The sequence below is a fragment of the Macadamia integrifolia genome, unplaced genomic scaffold (genome assembly GCF_013358625.1).
Source record: "Macadamia integrifolia cultivar HAES 741 unplaced genomic scaffold, SCU_Mint_v3 scaffold457, whole genome shotgun sequence".
NCBI classification, from domain to species: domain Eukaryota; kingdom Viridiplantae; phylum Streptophyta; class Magnoliopsida; order Proteales; family Proteaceae; genus Macadamia; species Macadamia integrifolia.
In genome coordinates this window covers 262,912-277,958 of record NW_024870456.1, presented here as the reverse complement: position 1 = coordinate 277,958, position 15,047 = coordinate 262,912, and the positions used below count along the sequence as shown (strand labels likewise).

The window sequence follows — 15,047 nt, the reverse complement described above, 5'->3', positions numbered from 1 at the left end:
AATTGGATTTCCTTCAATTCTGCTTCAGTGTGCATCTACATTCACCATTCACAATTCGGGTTACGGATGTGAGATATACCTACCAAGACAAGAATTTGTACACCATCAGATTCAATAACAGATGCATTTCTATTATATTTTTCCTCGAATCATCGAATACAAAGTGAGTCACATGATTGAATTGGATTTTGAACATTAGAAAGAAAAAATATTAGGCTCCATCAATTGTCCATCACTCATAGTGCGGAGACTGGTATCATTCAAATGAGATCCACATGGTGAACAGGAGGGAATAATCAAGATCTCCGTGTGAGAGTGAAACGGTAACCTCTTCTCCTTGGGTTCATTATTGTCAGCAATTTCTTTTGATGATTTTGTGTCCTTCATGGGCTCCATCGTAGCTCAAAAAAGGCACACCAAAAAGCTAGAAATTTAACTGTCATTTCTCCATACATAATACGTACACTTATAATCACTGTTCACCCGTGATATGATACCCACATGCATGTGTCATGCACCTGCAATGGTGAAATAAAAAAATCAAACTTTTTTGTTTTTTGTTTTTAAATATTTTATGGTTTTGATTAGAAAGTTGCTGCGTTTGCCTTTCAATTTCCTTTTATAGGAAATATTTAGCTAAGGGTTCTTATAGTCTATTTTTATTATTATTATATATATTTTTTTCATTCGTTGGTCACTCACTATATGGTCTATAACAAATAATAATTAATTCTACCAAAAAAAAAAAAAACATATAAATTAATAAATTCAGCATCAACTCGAGGAGGGTTCATAAAAAATGAGAGCTACAACCATCGGATCTGCAACTTGTGACTGGTTTTATTCCCTTTTGTCTCTTAGCTACGTTCTGTATGTATGTAAAGTTAACAACCCTTCTTAAAACTCTCTTTAATCGTCATTCATCAAGAGACAAAAACGTACTATGTAATGAAGGTTATCATGAATCTGTTGTTATCATGATAATTCTGATGTTTTCAAATTATTCCTAGCAAAATTAATGTGTGAGGGTTCCTCATGACCCATGTTGGGGGGAATCTGCCCGTCACCCAAGGCATTCAAAAATACGAACTTTGAAAGAACTCAATCCCACAAATCAGCTTATAAGGTGATCTATGAGATCGTAACATAAGGTATAATTTTTTCTTTAAAATAATAATAATAAAATACTCAAATATTATGAAATGCAAAAAAAAAGAAAAAAAAAAAAGAGTTCCAAAATGATTTTAACCCAAAATTTTCTTTTATCCTTGTTATATTATGAATAACCGAGTTTTCCTTTGCCAATTTGACCCTCTATGGAATAGTAAAAGCAGCATTGACTCCTGCCGCTATTATCTTTTTTTTTGGTGAAACTCCCATCCCTATTATCAAATATCCGAAATAAGGTGAGGGAAAAACTTTTGCTTTATATTAAATTAAGTATTTTGTTTATTTTCTTGTCTAAGTTGGTGAATCTCTCAGCTTAAAAAAAAATTAAATAAAAAAAAGAGAAAAAACCTTGCTAGTTTGGTGTTCCCTACACTAGACATATTGGGGTGCAAAAAGACCAATACTTCCGTTTCGTGCGCTGAAGATGCTTCAGTGCACGAATTCACTTGTCTAACGTGTATCTCTCACCTATCACTATTAAATACTAATACATACTAAAATAGTCTAATACTAGTATCTACAGCATTAGTTAAGATTAACCTCTAAATCTCACATGCACTACACTAGTAAGCCACAAAATTTTCCCATTTGCTTTTAGGCTCAAACATGGGAGTTGGAATGAGATGATTAGGGCCTTGGGGGAACGTTCCTTTTTCACTTCCACCCGTGACACACAAAACACCAACCCGTGAATACTCCATACCATATCCCCTTCCTTCTCCTCCCCCTATCTTACACGCGTCGTCTCCACCTGAATCTGTGGCTCTCTGATCTCTCTCTGATCTCTCTCTGTGAATCTGGCTCAATCTTAATTCCCAGGAGATAATAAGAGGGGGCCCAGAAAGAGACAGAGAGATATCTAGAGAGAGAGAGAAGGCAAGATCAAACATGTGAATTGGAGCGTTGGAAGATGAACCCTCCCACCCTTTAACAATGAAAGCTGAAAAGCAGAAAGATTGAAAACCAAACCAGAAACATACCACAAGAAAATAATGGCAACCCCTGAACCCTCCTTTGTCCCTTCCCTTTATTTGTAATGTCTTTTACGTAAGAAACTAAGATAGATATATGTATTCAACAAAGAAAATGTGGCTCACCACAAGCTCAAGTAATGTTCAAATCTCAAACCTCTAAAAGGGTTCTCAATGGCTCAACCACACATAGTATATATCCTCATGAAACCCCACACATGTGATAACACACTTAACTAGCTATCTAGATAGCTTAGCCAAGACAAACAAGATCAATTTACTAATGCATGCATGGTTGATTAGAAGTCAAAAAAACCCTTTGTCCCTTCCCTTTAGGCTTTCACACTTCTCATTCTCACAATTCACATAAAGACAAGCACTCACGGCTATATAAGTCCCTCATCCCTGCCCCCCACTGTCCTCCACATTGTAACAGAAACAGCAGAGAGAAGGGTGGCAGTGCAACCCCTCACTTCGCTGGAGTGTGTGTAGTCTACTGCTGGGAACCGCCGGAAAAAGAAGAAGTCTCCATTATAAGGTGGATTTCAGGCTTCAGGTGAGTTTTTTTGTATCTTTATTAAATGGGTCATGACCTTCTTCTAATTGCTTCTTGTCTTCAAAGTCTTTGGATAGAACGCGACTAATCCTTAAAAGCTAACCATTAAGGAAAGAGTGTCCGAATCATTATAAGTCTTTACATCGAGCTACTTATATTTGTATACTGTAAAGTCACATTCACACACACAAACCATCACCATGACCAATGGTGTACACAGTACATAGTAGTTGATTGCGATACAAAAGAGTCTAATGGAATGAACAGAAAAGGCCAGGGAAGCAAGACCCGTGAGTGGTTTGATTCCATTTTCGCTTTACCAACCTCATTTCTTCTATCCAAAGAGGCAAAGATGCCTGAAGAGAAAGAGAAAGAGAAAGGCCGTATATGATAGAAAAAAAAAAAAGCTAGCTAGAGTACAATGAAGGGTCACGAGACCAGTCTATCACTAACGAATTAAGGACCTCGTCAGAAACAAATCACATCCCCAACTACCTTCACCTTTAATTCCCACTTCCCATTCCAAATATTATTCTTCTTTAAGGCCCAATATTTAATGTTTTCAAGTTCTAAAGTCTCTCTCTCTCTCTCTCTCTCTCTCTCTCTCTCTCTCTCTCTCTAACGGTCAGTCCTTCCCTATGCCAAGTAAGAATGAAAGAAAAATATGAAAAGGGAAATTCCCACACAGAAGAATGGGTTTGGGTAAGTTACCAATAGCTATAGTCATAGGCCACACACTACTGTACTATTTGCCACATGGCTACCTTGTCCTGGGGCTTAATGGCAGCCAAGGTAGCAGCCAAATATTTTTTCACTGGAAGTCACAAGTAGTAAAAATGTTTCAATTCATAATTTGGTTTCATCCACAGAGTTGATCTGTGTGTGGCTGCATCCATGGTCCACAATAAGCCACAACCAAGGCATCTTAGGTGCATTTTAGTGACATGGTTTTAAGTATTTGCATTGTATCGGCCGATATTGATATCACCGGCCAGATGTCAATATGACAATAATTGTATCGGCCAAAACAATGGTATATTTTTTAATTTATGTTTAATATTGGTTTGTAACTACACCCTTAATAAAGTCAAAGCAATGATGCTCTACGATTAACTTGAACATCGGGAAAAAATCCTTGTCGACCAAAAACATGGTGTAGTGATTCTTTATGTAGGGTTTTGGTTTTGTGATGGTGTATGTCATTTTCTTCCACAAGAGTCGCTCCAAATACTTTAATGGCAACATGGTGGGGTTGTATCTGTGGAAGCAAAATGACACACATCATCATCAAACTATATTTTACTTTTTTAGGGGGTTAAAATTAAACGGTATGTGAAGCCTTCACGTATGGGGAGCTGGTCCGAACTCCTATGATAGCAGAGTCGATCCCATGAAATCTTGGGACAACGTTGCTATCTATTGGTAATGGTACCACCAACTCTGCTAGCAATTGTTTCCATTCACCACTTTCTTGGCACACAATGGTTGGTGTGTTTAAAAAAACAAAAAGGGGAGAATGGGGGTGGGTTCCTATAAGGGCCTAGCATAAGAAAGAATCCACACACGACACAAATGAAAAGTTGGAAAATGGTATCATCAATATCGGCTCATGGAGCCCACATGGGTACAATAAGAGAAAGTATTACTGTGGACCCCACTGTTTTTTATGTGACAAGGGAACTTACCATACCCAATGTGAACGGATCAGGTTCACGTACGAGAAGAGAATGTTCTCGTACGTATCTGGTCCATGGATTTAGAATCTATTAAATGAAGAAAGAGAAAATTGAGTCTAAATTCACGGACCAAGATCGTTCTCGTACATTCTTGTATGTGAACCTGATCCGCTCTCATACCCAACAACGCTGTCTACAAAGGGAAATAAAATCTCCCAAACAAGTCCCAAAATTTGTCAAGATTGGTATGTATTATTGTAAAGACTACTGTAAACTGTAGCCTGAAAGATGCCAGTACTTGCAGGTCAAGGTGAGATTTTCATGGATTTTGTTACTGCAAAATTATAGTCTTTGGTACAAACCAAACTAAACCTAATGTCCACACAAGCTAGGTTCCTTGAGAGTCCTCACAGTTGAACTCTCTTCTTCAGATTTTATATAGCATCCTTACAGCTTAGAAAGTGAATTCTCCCCATCCTTTTCAGTCAGCTACTGGGTTTTCCACCATAGTGGAGAGTACAGAGTAGTTCTTGAAGTTTGGAGACTAAATTGTATACAATTTCTTTTGAAGATTTCAGGTAGCACCTTCCATGGCGCTTGCTCATGGGTTGCTTGTTATTTGGGTCACTCTGTCTCTTTTCATATCCAATTCAAGCAATGTGGAAGGAAGAACTCATTTTCACAAAAAAAAGAAAGGCACAGGCCAGGGAAGCCCAGTTTCTCAATCCCCTGCTATTTCTCCTACTAATCCTCCAGGCCCAAATGATCCTGGGAGTCCCACCTCAGAACCTTGTGTTTTTGATGTAACATCTTATGGGGCAGTTGGAGATGGTACCACAGATGACACCGCTGCATTCAGAGAAGCTTGGAAAGCAGCTTGTGCAGTTGAATCTGGAATTCTTCTTGCCCCTTCTGATCATGTCTTCACTATCACTTCCACAATTTTCTCTGGCCCATGCAAGCCAGGCTTTGTATTTCAGGTAGTAACTAACCAGATTGATTACTTGTTATGGGATTTTTCCTCCTTTTCTCAGTCACTTAAAATGGCTAGTTTTGACTGCAACAAGGTTGATGGAGTTCTAATGGCGCCTGATGGACCAGATAGCTGGCCAAAAGCTGATAGCAATAAGCAATGGTTAGTGTTCTATAGAGTTGATGGGATGACTCTCACAGGAAGAGGCACCATTGAAGGGAATGGAAAGAAGTGGTGGGATCTCCCATGCAAACCTCATAGGGTATTCTATTACAGTTCATGTTCATATTATATTTGTTTGGCAATTATATTTCATAACTATAATCATCTCATCTTATCTTAATAATACACAGAAGTAATATATTTACTGTTACTGTAATGCCTTGCAGGGTCCTAATGGATCGACATTACCTGGTCCATGTGACAGTCCTGCTGTGAGTGTTTCATCCAAAATCCAATTTCTTGAGTTCTTTAGATTGTTCATCAAATTCAAGAAGATTTGTTCCTCATCAAAATTTATTGTTTTTGTTTTCCAGTTAATTAGGTTCTTCCTGAGCTCCGGTTTGATGATTAATACAGTACGGATCCAAAATAGTCCCCAGTTTCACATGAAATTTGATGGCTGTGAAGGAGTGTTGATTGAAAAGCTTTCTATCTCTTCCCCTGCACTTAGTCCTAACACAGATGGGATCCACATTGAGAACACAAAGTCTGTTTCCATTTTCGACTCCGACATTGCCAATGGTAATGAAGAAGGATCACTCCACATCGATTGGAATTCTGGTTTTTAACAAATTTGATCAACTATACATCCTAAATTACTCTAATTATATGAATTTGGTGTTCAAAAAACAGGGGATGATTGTATCTCGATTGGACCAGGTTGTTCAAATGTCCTAATTGATAATGTCACCTGTGATCACGGTCATGGGATAAGGTATCTATCCTCTGCCATCTTTTCCATTTGAAAGTTCTTAAGCAAGAAAATATAGAATGATCGGATTTCAGAATGCTTTCTAGACCCAAAATCTATTCCGAAAATACAACCAAACACAGATTTGCTTATGCAGAGCCAGAGTTACTAACTGAGAGAAGTACTCTTAATTGTTTGCAGCATTGGGAGCCTTGGAGTGCATAACTCACAAGCATGCGTCTCAAACATTTCGGTCCAAAACGCTTTTATAAAGGACTCAGACAATGGGGTTAGGATCAAGACATGGCAAGGTGGAATGGGCTCTGTATCAACTATAGCATTTGAGAACATAGAGATGGAGAATGTGAGGAACTGCATCATTGTTGATCAATACTACTGTTTGACAAAAGCGTGCCGAAACCAGACCTCAGCTGTGTTTGTCACAAATGTTTCCTATAAGAACATTAAGGGAACATATGATGTGAGAACCCCACCTATACATTTTGCATGTAGTGACACAGTGGCTTGCACCAATATAACAATGTCTGAGGTTGAGCTTCTTCCTGCAGAGGGAGAGCTGGTGGATGACCCCTTCTGTTGGAATGCTTATGGAACACAAGAAACACCCACTATCCCTCCCATTTCATGCTTACACGATGGGGAACCTGAGACCCTCTTTGATATTACAAGTTATGGTTGCTAGGGGAGTTTCTGGTTTTTAAATTAGTAACACTACCATATGGACTATACTGTACAGGATATGAAGTCCAGGGGGCCTTATTTGTTGTAATGGGTCCTCTTTGTGACTTTTAGGCTCCATCCCTTATAGGGTTTATTTCCTTTATAGTGTGATGAGATGTAGAAGAAATGAGTGTCATTTCTTTCATCCCTCCATTATTGTATTACCATTAAAATTTACTGGAAGATGACTATAAAATAGGAGTGGTTTAGATTTGTGTTATATGCTCTTCTAGTATAGATTTTTACTTGTATAATCAGGTTGGTTTTTTTATTTATTTTTTATTATTATTATTTTTTTGATATTGACTTTTTACTAAGGTTGCATGTGGTCTGCAATCTTGAAATAGATTTTGGGTCTAGAACACATTTTAAAACGAAAAAATATAGAAGAACATAGCCTAAATTGAGAATGTATGTGAAACATAGCCTAAATTTGACCAATGATTCAGCTAAGCTTTTTCTCAACTCAATTCGGCAGTCCAAATGACTGTGTCAACCACTAGACTTCTGTCTGGATCCTAGTTCAGTTTAACCCAAACTGGACCACACTATGTTGTGGTTGGATTGGTGCCAAAGTGAATGAAATTGCAACATGAATATTCAAGACCTCTTCTACAAACAGATTCTTCTAATCATGGAAGGAAGAATCCTTCTAACACCTCAAACCATATCAATTATTTGATATGAATACCCATCAATTAAAAATAGAAATTGGGTGAAAACCTAAAGGATGCTAAGTATCAGCACAAATGGATATTAAAATATAATTTTGAAAAAAATCTAAGGACTAAAGGAGTATGCTAGATATAAATGTTTGAAAAATATATAAATGCATGGACATACACAGAAGAATATTTTATTGAATTTAAGTGTGAAATTTAACACATGACTAATTTACAGGCGAGTTGATCATGTGGCTCAAAATGGACTATGAGTGCAAAAATTAGACCATGAAAACAAAATTTTCCACAATGATATCGAATATATATTGATCTTTTTATACTTTTATTTGGGGAGGAGGCACATGTGCATTTTGAGGCGTTAGGAAAGAATATTACAAGGAATACTAAAATAGGGAGATATATAAGACATTTTATAAGGGATGTTACAATAATTTGGGTCTAAGAGGGTTACCCTTTCATACCATCCGTGGATTACCCAGATGGTTAGGATGATAATCTCCCCAACGATTAGTCGTGGTGCACAAAATCCACATTTTGGGTTTCCTTCTCCCCAACGACCATTTTTTTTTTTTTCTAAAGAAAAGGAAAGGCTGTGACAAACAATTTCGTGGTGCACAAGATCCACAGTTTGGGTTTCCTTCTCCCCAAATACCTCCTTTTTTTTTTTTGAAAGGAAAAGGAAAGGGAAGGGAAGGAAGAAGAAAAAACTAATGCCACTGACGAAGTACTACTGCGACTATTGTGACAAACAATTTCAGGATACGCCGTCGGCTAGAAGGCGCCATCTCCAGGGCGTACAACACCAAAGAGCCAAAGCTCTCTGGTACGACCGCTTGAGAGGTTACCATTTCTTTTCCCCAGTTGTCGAATCGTTCTGAAAGTTGTTTTATTTGATTCTGAATTCCCTCTCTCACGCGTTTCTCGTTCACCCCAGAACCAAATCACAATCAATTGGAGGGTTTCGGTAAAGGAGTCTGCAATCGTTTCCTGAGGACGGTAAGCCCATGAAAATTTCTTGTTTATTTGTTTGTGTTCCTGGGTTTTCTTCCTTTTCCTTCGTGAAATTTTCTATATATTTATTGGAAATTTACATAATCGAGTTAAGCATGGTAGCTTGGGAAGAGATAATAGGACATCCTCATTAGGGTTATATTTCCCTTAACAATATAGGTGATCATGTGAAGTTCAGAGCTTACTATAACATTATCTGAAGTGGAAGGAAATTTTTTGGATATCCTACGGGAGCTCCATTAATTAGACAGTCCACATTGTTGAGATTTAACATTAAGAATGCCAATCACTTGTATGATTGAAGCCTGAAAATTATTTTATTTATGATTACTATTTCCTTCAACCCATATGATTGGACATGGGCTACATATACGTTGAAAGACGGAACAGTTTGCTGACATTCTACCATTCAATTTGTTAGAAAGCCCTTTTGCCCTGAAAATGCTAATTAATAGTGATGGTGATATCACAGTCCAATCAAATGTCAAATAAACTTCATTTATTTTGTAAGTCCCAAATGTTATTTGATGTTAAAATGATCTACCAATTTTATGCATTACATACTTTCTATAGTCCAAGCAACACAGGAAATGCACTTTTCCATTGTAACAGAGTGGTTTGGATAGGTCACAGAAACGCTATATCAATTTAAGTAGGACTAATTCATTTTCCTGATGGCTTCATTTGCTTCACCAGAAAACATGTGGGTTGAAGGCCATTTTAGTTGTACAGTTCTGTACTTCGTGCAATTTTGAATTATTTTTTTGGGGTGCATGACAAGGAAATATAGTTGGTCATGGTTGGTATAGGAAAAGAGTCCAGCCATATGATGGTAGAGTGGCATCCATGGTTGGTAGTTGATCCCTGATGAAGATCCAAGCCCTCTTTTTTTATTTAACAATATCTAAAAAATCAAATTGGTGGTTGTACAATTTCTTTTGCTTTTAAGATAATTCCTGTAAAATATTTTCCATCGAAACAAATGGAGACTAAGGAAAATAACTGAAAGATGATACCCACTGATTTTTCATTTGAAGAAAGGCATATATATAGTTGCATGAACATGTTTCGAAGAGCATGCTGTTTCTTTTGTTTTATTAAAACTTCTATCCTTATGGGATTATAGGGATAGAGGGAAAAAATCTCACTTCCCTCTCTTGATTTGGTCATCCACAATCATTTATTCATTCAGTTGAGAACTTAAACTTTGTTCTGCTGCCATTTTTCCATTCATGATGTTCTTCCCTTCTATGTTACTAGTGAAGAATATTCAGATATTCTAGCTCAACCAATGACAGTATGACTGCAATCTAGAAAGTTTCTCATTTGGGTTATGGGATTGAGGTCTGGATTTCTGGACTAGACTTTGAGTGCTAGGTTTCTTGCACATCTGTAGCACCAGATATCCCTAATTTGTCTTAGCTTATTGTGTACATATGTGAAGAAAAAGAAAAGAATTCAAATTCTTTGGTCAGAAAATTTGCTTGAATTGTTGTTCTCACATTTTCTCCCCCCTTTTTCTCTTGTCATATTCTGTAGGGTTTATGCCATTATGGGGATTCCTGTAAATATTTTCATCCAAAGCAAAATATTCAGAATCCAAATATTCAAGGCATACCAGGTAAGGGCTGATCGAATTTAGTAACTTATTTCATTATACTGTTTGTTGATCTTTAATCAAAACTAACTCCAGTTGATGCTTATTATTTCTCTGAAGCATTTTAAAATTTATTGTTTCAATCATAGTTTTTAAGGCGATAAGGCGACGGAGGGTTTGAGGGTCTTTCGGAGCGCCTTAGCGATAAGGCGGGCATAAAGCGTTGCCTTATTGACTAAAGTGTTCCTGTGTAATTTTTTTTTATAAAACCAATCTATTTGGCTCAAATCCTAGTTGAATCCTATTACTCATATGTTAAATAAATATTAAAGGTTCATATTCATACCAATGTAAGATATTCATCAAGAAAACAAATCAATAAAGTGAATAAACTAAGTTCATCTTCATCAATCATCAATCATTAATCATCAATCATCAATCTTCAATCGTCAATCGTCAATCATCAATCATTAATCATTAATCATCATAACATAGTAATATATAATATAAATACATAATTATGAAACAAAATTATAAATATAAAGAAAAGGAGACATAAAAAATACAAGTATTTATTATGCTTACCTTTATGATGCCAAAATGAGTGCCTAAGCCCTAAGGTTATCCACTATATTTCTATTCCTGTCAAAAAAGAATGAAGCTCACCGCTACCGGAGCAAAATGGTTTCCTGGATCAGTAGTTCTTCCTTGTTCATTGATTCCTTCTCAAAGCCATTTCTTAAAACCCTTGAAAAAATCCAAACCCTATTTGTGAATCGGGTTTTTGTTTTGTTTGTTTTGGTTATTTTTGGTGGAGTAAAGCTAATCCCATACATCTCAAGTGTTAACAAAACCATACACCTACCAATAAAAAATCTATATTTGGAATCTTCATCAAGTAATTTTAAAATGTGTTTAAAAAAAAAAAACCCATAAGGCGCCACTTCACATAAGGCGGAGCACTGCCTTACCATCTCTAGACCGCATCAGCGCCTTAAAAACTATGGTTTCAATTGATTGTGTTCATATGCATCAAAGGGGAAATTAACTGAAAAAAGATATACATTGTCATTACCTCATTTTGTTTGACAAATTGTGGCATGTGATGCCTTCTTTTGAGGCAAACCGATTGAGAATTCCTGGTTAATGTATATTTTGATTCCTTGTTTAGCAGCAAACTTCACCGAAAATATTCAATTACCAGCTATTATGGGAACTCAACTTACAGGAGGAAGCTCTATGACAGGTAAATTTAGATCATCGCCTTATTAAAAATGAGAACATTCTCCTCCTCCTTGATCACTAAGGTGTCGGGAGACTCGGACACAATCATGAACTTTACATCTTGCATGCCCCTGTTAGGTTTAGGTGGAGTGGGGGATTTAGGGTTATTTTGTTTTAAGTAGTTTTAGATGCCCTCCCCCTCCTCCCTTCTTTTTTCTGATGGGTAAATACCTAAGAACAAAAATAACATATTATAACAAAAGTTCTAGATACTTAAAATATCTTAGGTGTCAAGAAGGGGATAAGGATATAACCAAGCCCAGAATTGTGCCTAAGCCTGGCTAGCCCAACATTGGCTTGCTTGGGAGCTTGGACTCAGCCTAAACCCAGATTCAGTTCGAAAGTTGGTCATGTGATTGGCCCAAGTTTCATTGAAGGGTCCTGCAGTTAACATCACTGTTTATCTTTTTGGGTTATACGATACATGGTATTGTGGTACTCTAGCATGAGGATCTAGGTGCATTTCGTGCAAGGTGAAGGTGGGATGATTCAATCCTAGGTTTGAGCAATGTCAAACCTGCAGGCTTTACAGTGGAAGCTATTGGCACCTTCTCGACTTCATTATGCAATTGCTTGGTTGGATTGGATTTGTATCTACAAATACCCTGTAAGGGTTCTTTTAAAATATTGATTTGTTGTTTATTTGGTTCTGGATTTTTTTCTTTGTTGTGATACACAGGGAATGTGGTTGGAGATGCAATGGGAATTTCATTTGGTAATTTACCTCCTTCACTAAGGCCACCTCCAGAGGGTGGTTATGCACCTCTTCCCTTTGTAGATTGGGGATAGATCTGCTTCTTTCATTTTAAACCCATGTTGTTGGTGCCATTTTTGTAATCTCTTTGCCCTTTGTCCCTTTAAAGTGAATGTGATGTAGTTATTATGTATTTGATATGGCTTGGCAAGTCTGGTTCTATTTGTGTGATAAGAGTGGATGTATATACTTGTAGGTAGACTGGTTGATGCATTCGACTGATGTAATAAAATGCCATATCATATGTGCTGCATTGGGAATTGCAACTTTTGCTGAATGGGTTGTTACCCTCATTACAACTTTACCAGTCATTTCTTTCTTGTCCTTCTGTTCCAAAGTTATCTTTTGTTTCTTTTAGGGAAAGTGATCACAAAACCACCTGCAGGTGACTCACCCAATCATATCAAATTGTGGAAAATGGTATCCAGTGGTAAAGTTGTTTAATTTAGTAGATTGTATGTATTAGTTTAAATTTCTTTCTAATAACCTTTTATAGTTTTCCTCTATCCATAGTATTTACACCATAATTATCACGATGTTTAGGCAATCCAAGGCGTTGGAGGGTTCTTGGTGCAAGTCGACTTCAACAAGGCAACCAAGGTGACACTAGTTGTCAAGGCACCTGGATGCCTAGTCGACACCTTGGCATCTATGATTTGCACCCTTTCCGAATGGAACCAGCCTCTTGTCTCCATTTCTGGTGACAAATGCATTCAATCATATCCACTATCCATGGCAGCTCAAATGTGACTAAAATTTGGGAACGTGTAGACTTCAAGGTCTTCTCCTCACATAAGTGTCTAGTTTTATCTAAAGTTGAGTTGGCCACATGACAAAATATTCGAGAAGTACAAAGGTCTCCAGGGTGCATTCAGACACAAGGTGAAGATAGAAGAGTTGAATCCACGTTTCTTCGGACCTCATATGTTGATGAATAATTTAATTTAATGGGATTTACAAGGGGTCTAAATGGGGATGGTTCAAGAAAAAAAAAAAAGAAGGGGAGGGGGGGGGAGATGATGCGGAGGATCCAGGGTGAAGCGATCAATGTGATTGGACTATTGGGTAATCAGTACGCTCCTGAATCCTACCCTCGACTTACGAGATTGAAACTGCCCTTCCCTTTAGCAGTTTGACGCCATTGATGTCCATGATAAAGGAATTCTTTCTTCACCATGGGTGAAGGAAACTTGGTCCTTAAAACATTCACAAGAAAGATATGACCATGTGATGGTGTTTCGCCCACGATTGTCTTGAACATGCTCCAACAGTAACACTATCAAACCTATATCATGTCTTTAACATGCTCCAACAGTAATACTATTAAGCCTATATCATTCATCAAATTATATGAAAACTTTAACATTATTCTTGTTGATCATTATTTATTAAACTAAAAGGCATTTCAGAATGCACCCAAGGCCCTAAATATTTTAACTTACCCTCTGTGATTTGGTATTAAAGATAAAGGTGGAAATCTTAGTTAATAATCAGTATGATGTGCGAAAAGGATATCAAAAACGTTAGTCCCAAGAGCAGTACAAGAAGCATTCATAATCTAGAACAAATAGGGAATCAGATCTTAGAACTTCACCTTTCAATCAGCCTAAAAAAAAAATAAATTGCAGATTTGGGTTTTGTCCATTCTCCTTGAGGTACAAATTTTCACCCTCCCATGTGTTTGCAAAGCACAATGATGAGAAATAAAAAAAATAACAAATAAGAGTATTCCAAAGTTTAGTTTGCATAATTTACAAGAGAACCATGGAAATCATGCAGTTTAGTTTAGTCCATATTAAGTAAATGGAGAGGGTACCCTACACAGCCAGTGTGGGGGAAATATTCCATGCCACACAATGATGTCACAAAAAACGGTAACATTCACGGGTCCCCACATGGATTGGAGAGGAGAGATAAAGCCATGTTAGAGGGCGTACAGTATATTGGCTACATGGAAAAATTTTCCCTTTTGGTTGCAATAGGAATTTAAAGGGAATGGAAGTGAAATTTTCATACTTTAAAAATAAATTTTTATAATCGTTACCCCACATGTTTTAATCATATTTAGTAATGATATATTTTATATGTAATTTTTATTTTACAAGTTATAGCAAAGGGTTTTGGATGCAAAGTAAAGTGAAATTTTATAACCTAATATGGATCGATTTGAAGTTAATGTTAATGTCACATGGGTAATGATTGCATATATTTCTTTTTTAAATATGAAATTTTCACTTTCCTTCCCTTTAATTCCCCTTACAACCAAACATAGCCTTCATGATATGACAAAAAATAAAAGTAAAATAAAAATTTCCACTGCTTCCGTTGAAGTAAAATGAGAAGAAAGTTTGAAGATGTAGGAAATATTCATGTAAATATCATTCTCACGGAAAATTTTACAATGAAACAAATATGGATAGAATTACCAAATTAAAGGGTAAAACTAGAGATGATAATGATACATTGCAATAATTTCTTTATTGTTAGTTTACTTTTAAGCATTGAGGACATGGACAAAATTTAGGAACATATATTATTACATTTTATAACACTTGACAAAAGTACAATGCCATTAGCATTTAGGCACAATATTTTAATCAAAATTGAAGTATTCATCCACTACTTTTGCATTTTTTTTAAAGGTTCTTAAAAAGAAACAGTTTGAGAAGGTTCAATTGCTCAAAATGAATTTTTAGATCATGGAGTTTTTAACATCAA

General features: G+C 36.6%; 2 protein-coding genes across 3 annotated transcripts; both read left to right on the top strand.

Annotated features, from left to right (window-relative positions):
* Positions 1–2,542: 2,542 nt before the first annotated feature.
* Positions 2,543–7,220, top strand: LOC122068773 (polygalacturonase At1g48100). The gene is made up of 7 exons (XM_042632662.1): positions 2,543–2,697; positions 4,945–5,353; positions 5,441–5,608; positions 5,736–5,780; positions 5,883–6,090; positions 6,202–6,283; positions 6,461–7,220. The coding sequence occupies exons 2-7, from the start codon at positions 4,964–4,966 to the stop codon at positions 6,960–6,962; spliced, it is 1,395 nt and encodes a 464-aa protein (XP_042488596.1). The 5' UTR covers positions 2,543–2,697; positions 4,945–4,963; the 3' UTR covers positions 6,963–7,220.
* Positions 7,221–8,270: 1,050 nt separating this feature from the next.
* LOC122068774 (zinc finger CCCH domain-containing protein 3) lies at positions 8,271–12,595 on the top strand. 2 transcript variants are annotated; one of them, XM_042632665.1, is made up of 5 exons: positions 8,271–8,523; positions 8,618–8,679; positions 10,234–10,315; positions 11,466–11,537; positions 12,255–12,595. In XM_042632665.1, exons 1-5 carry the CDS (start codon positions 8,394–8,396, stop codon positions 12,362–12,364), a joined length of 456 nt encoding a protein of 151 aa, XP_042488599.1. In that variant the 5' UTR covers positions 8,271–8,393; the 3' UTR covers positions 12,365–12,595. The 2 variants fall into 2 exon arrangements, with proteins under 2 accessions (XP_042488599.1, XP_042488597.1); XM_042632663.1 differs by having other exon boundaries at positions 8,273–8,523; positions 11,463–11,537.
* Positions 12,596–15,047: the final 2,452 nt, after the last annotated feature.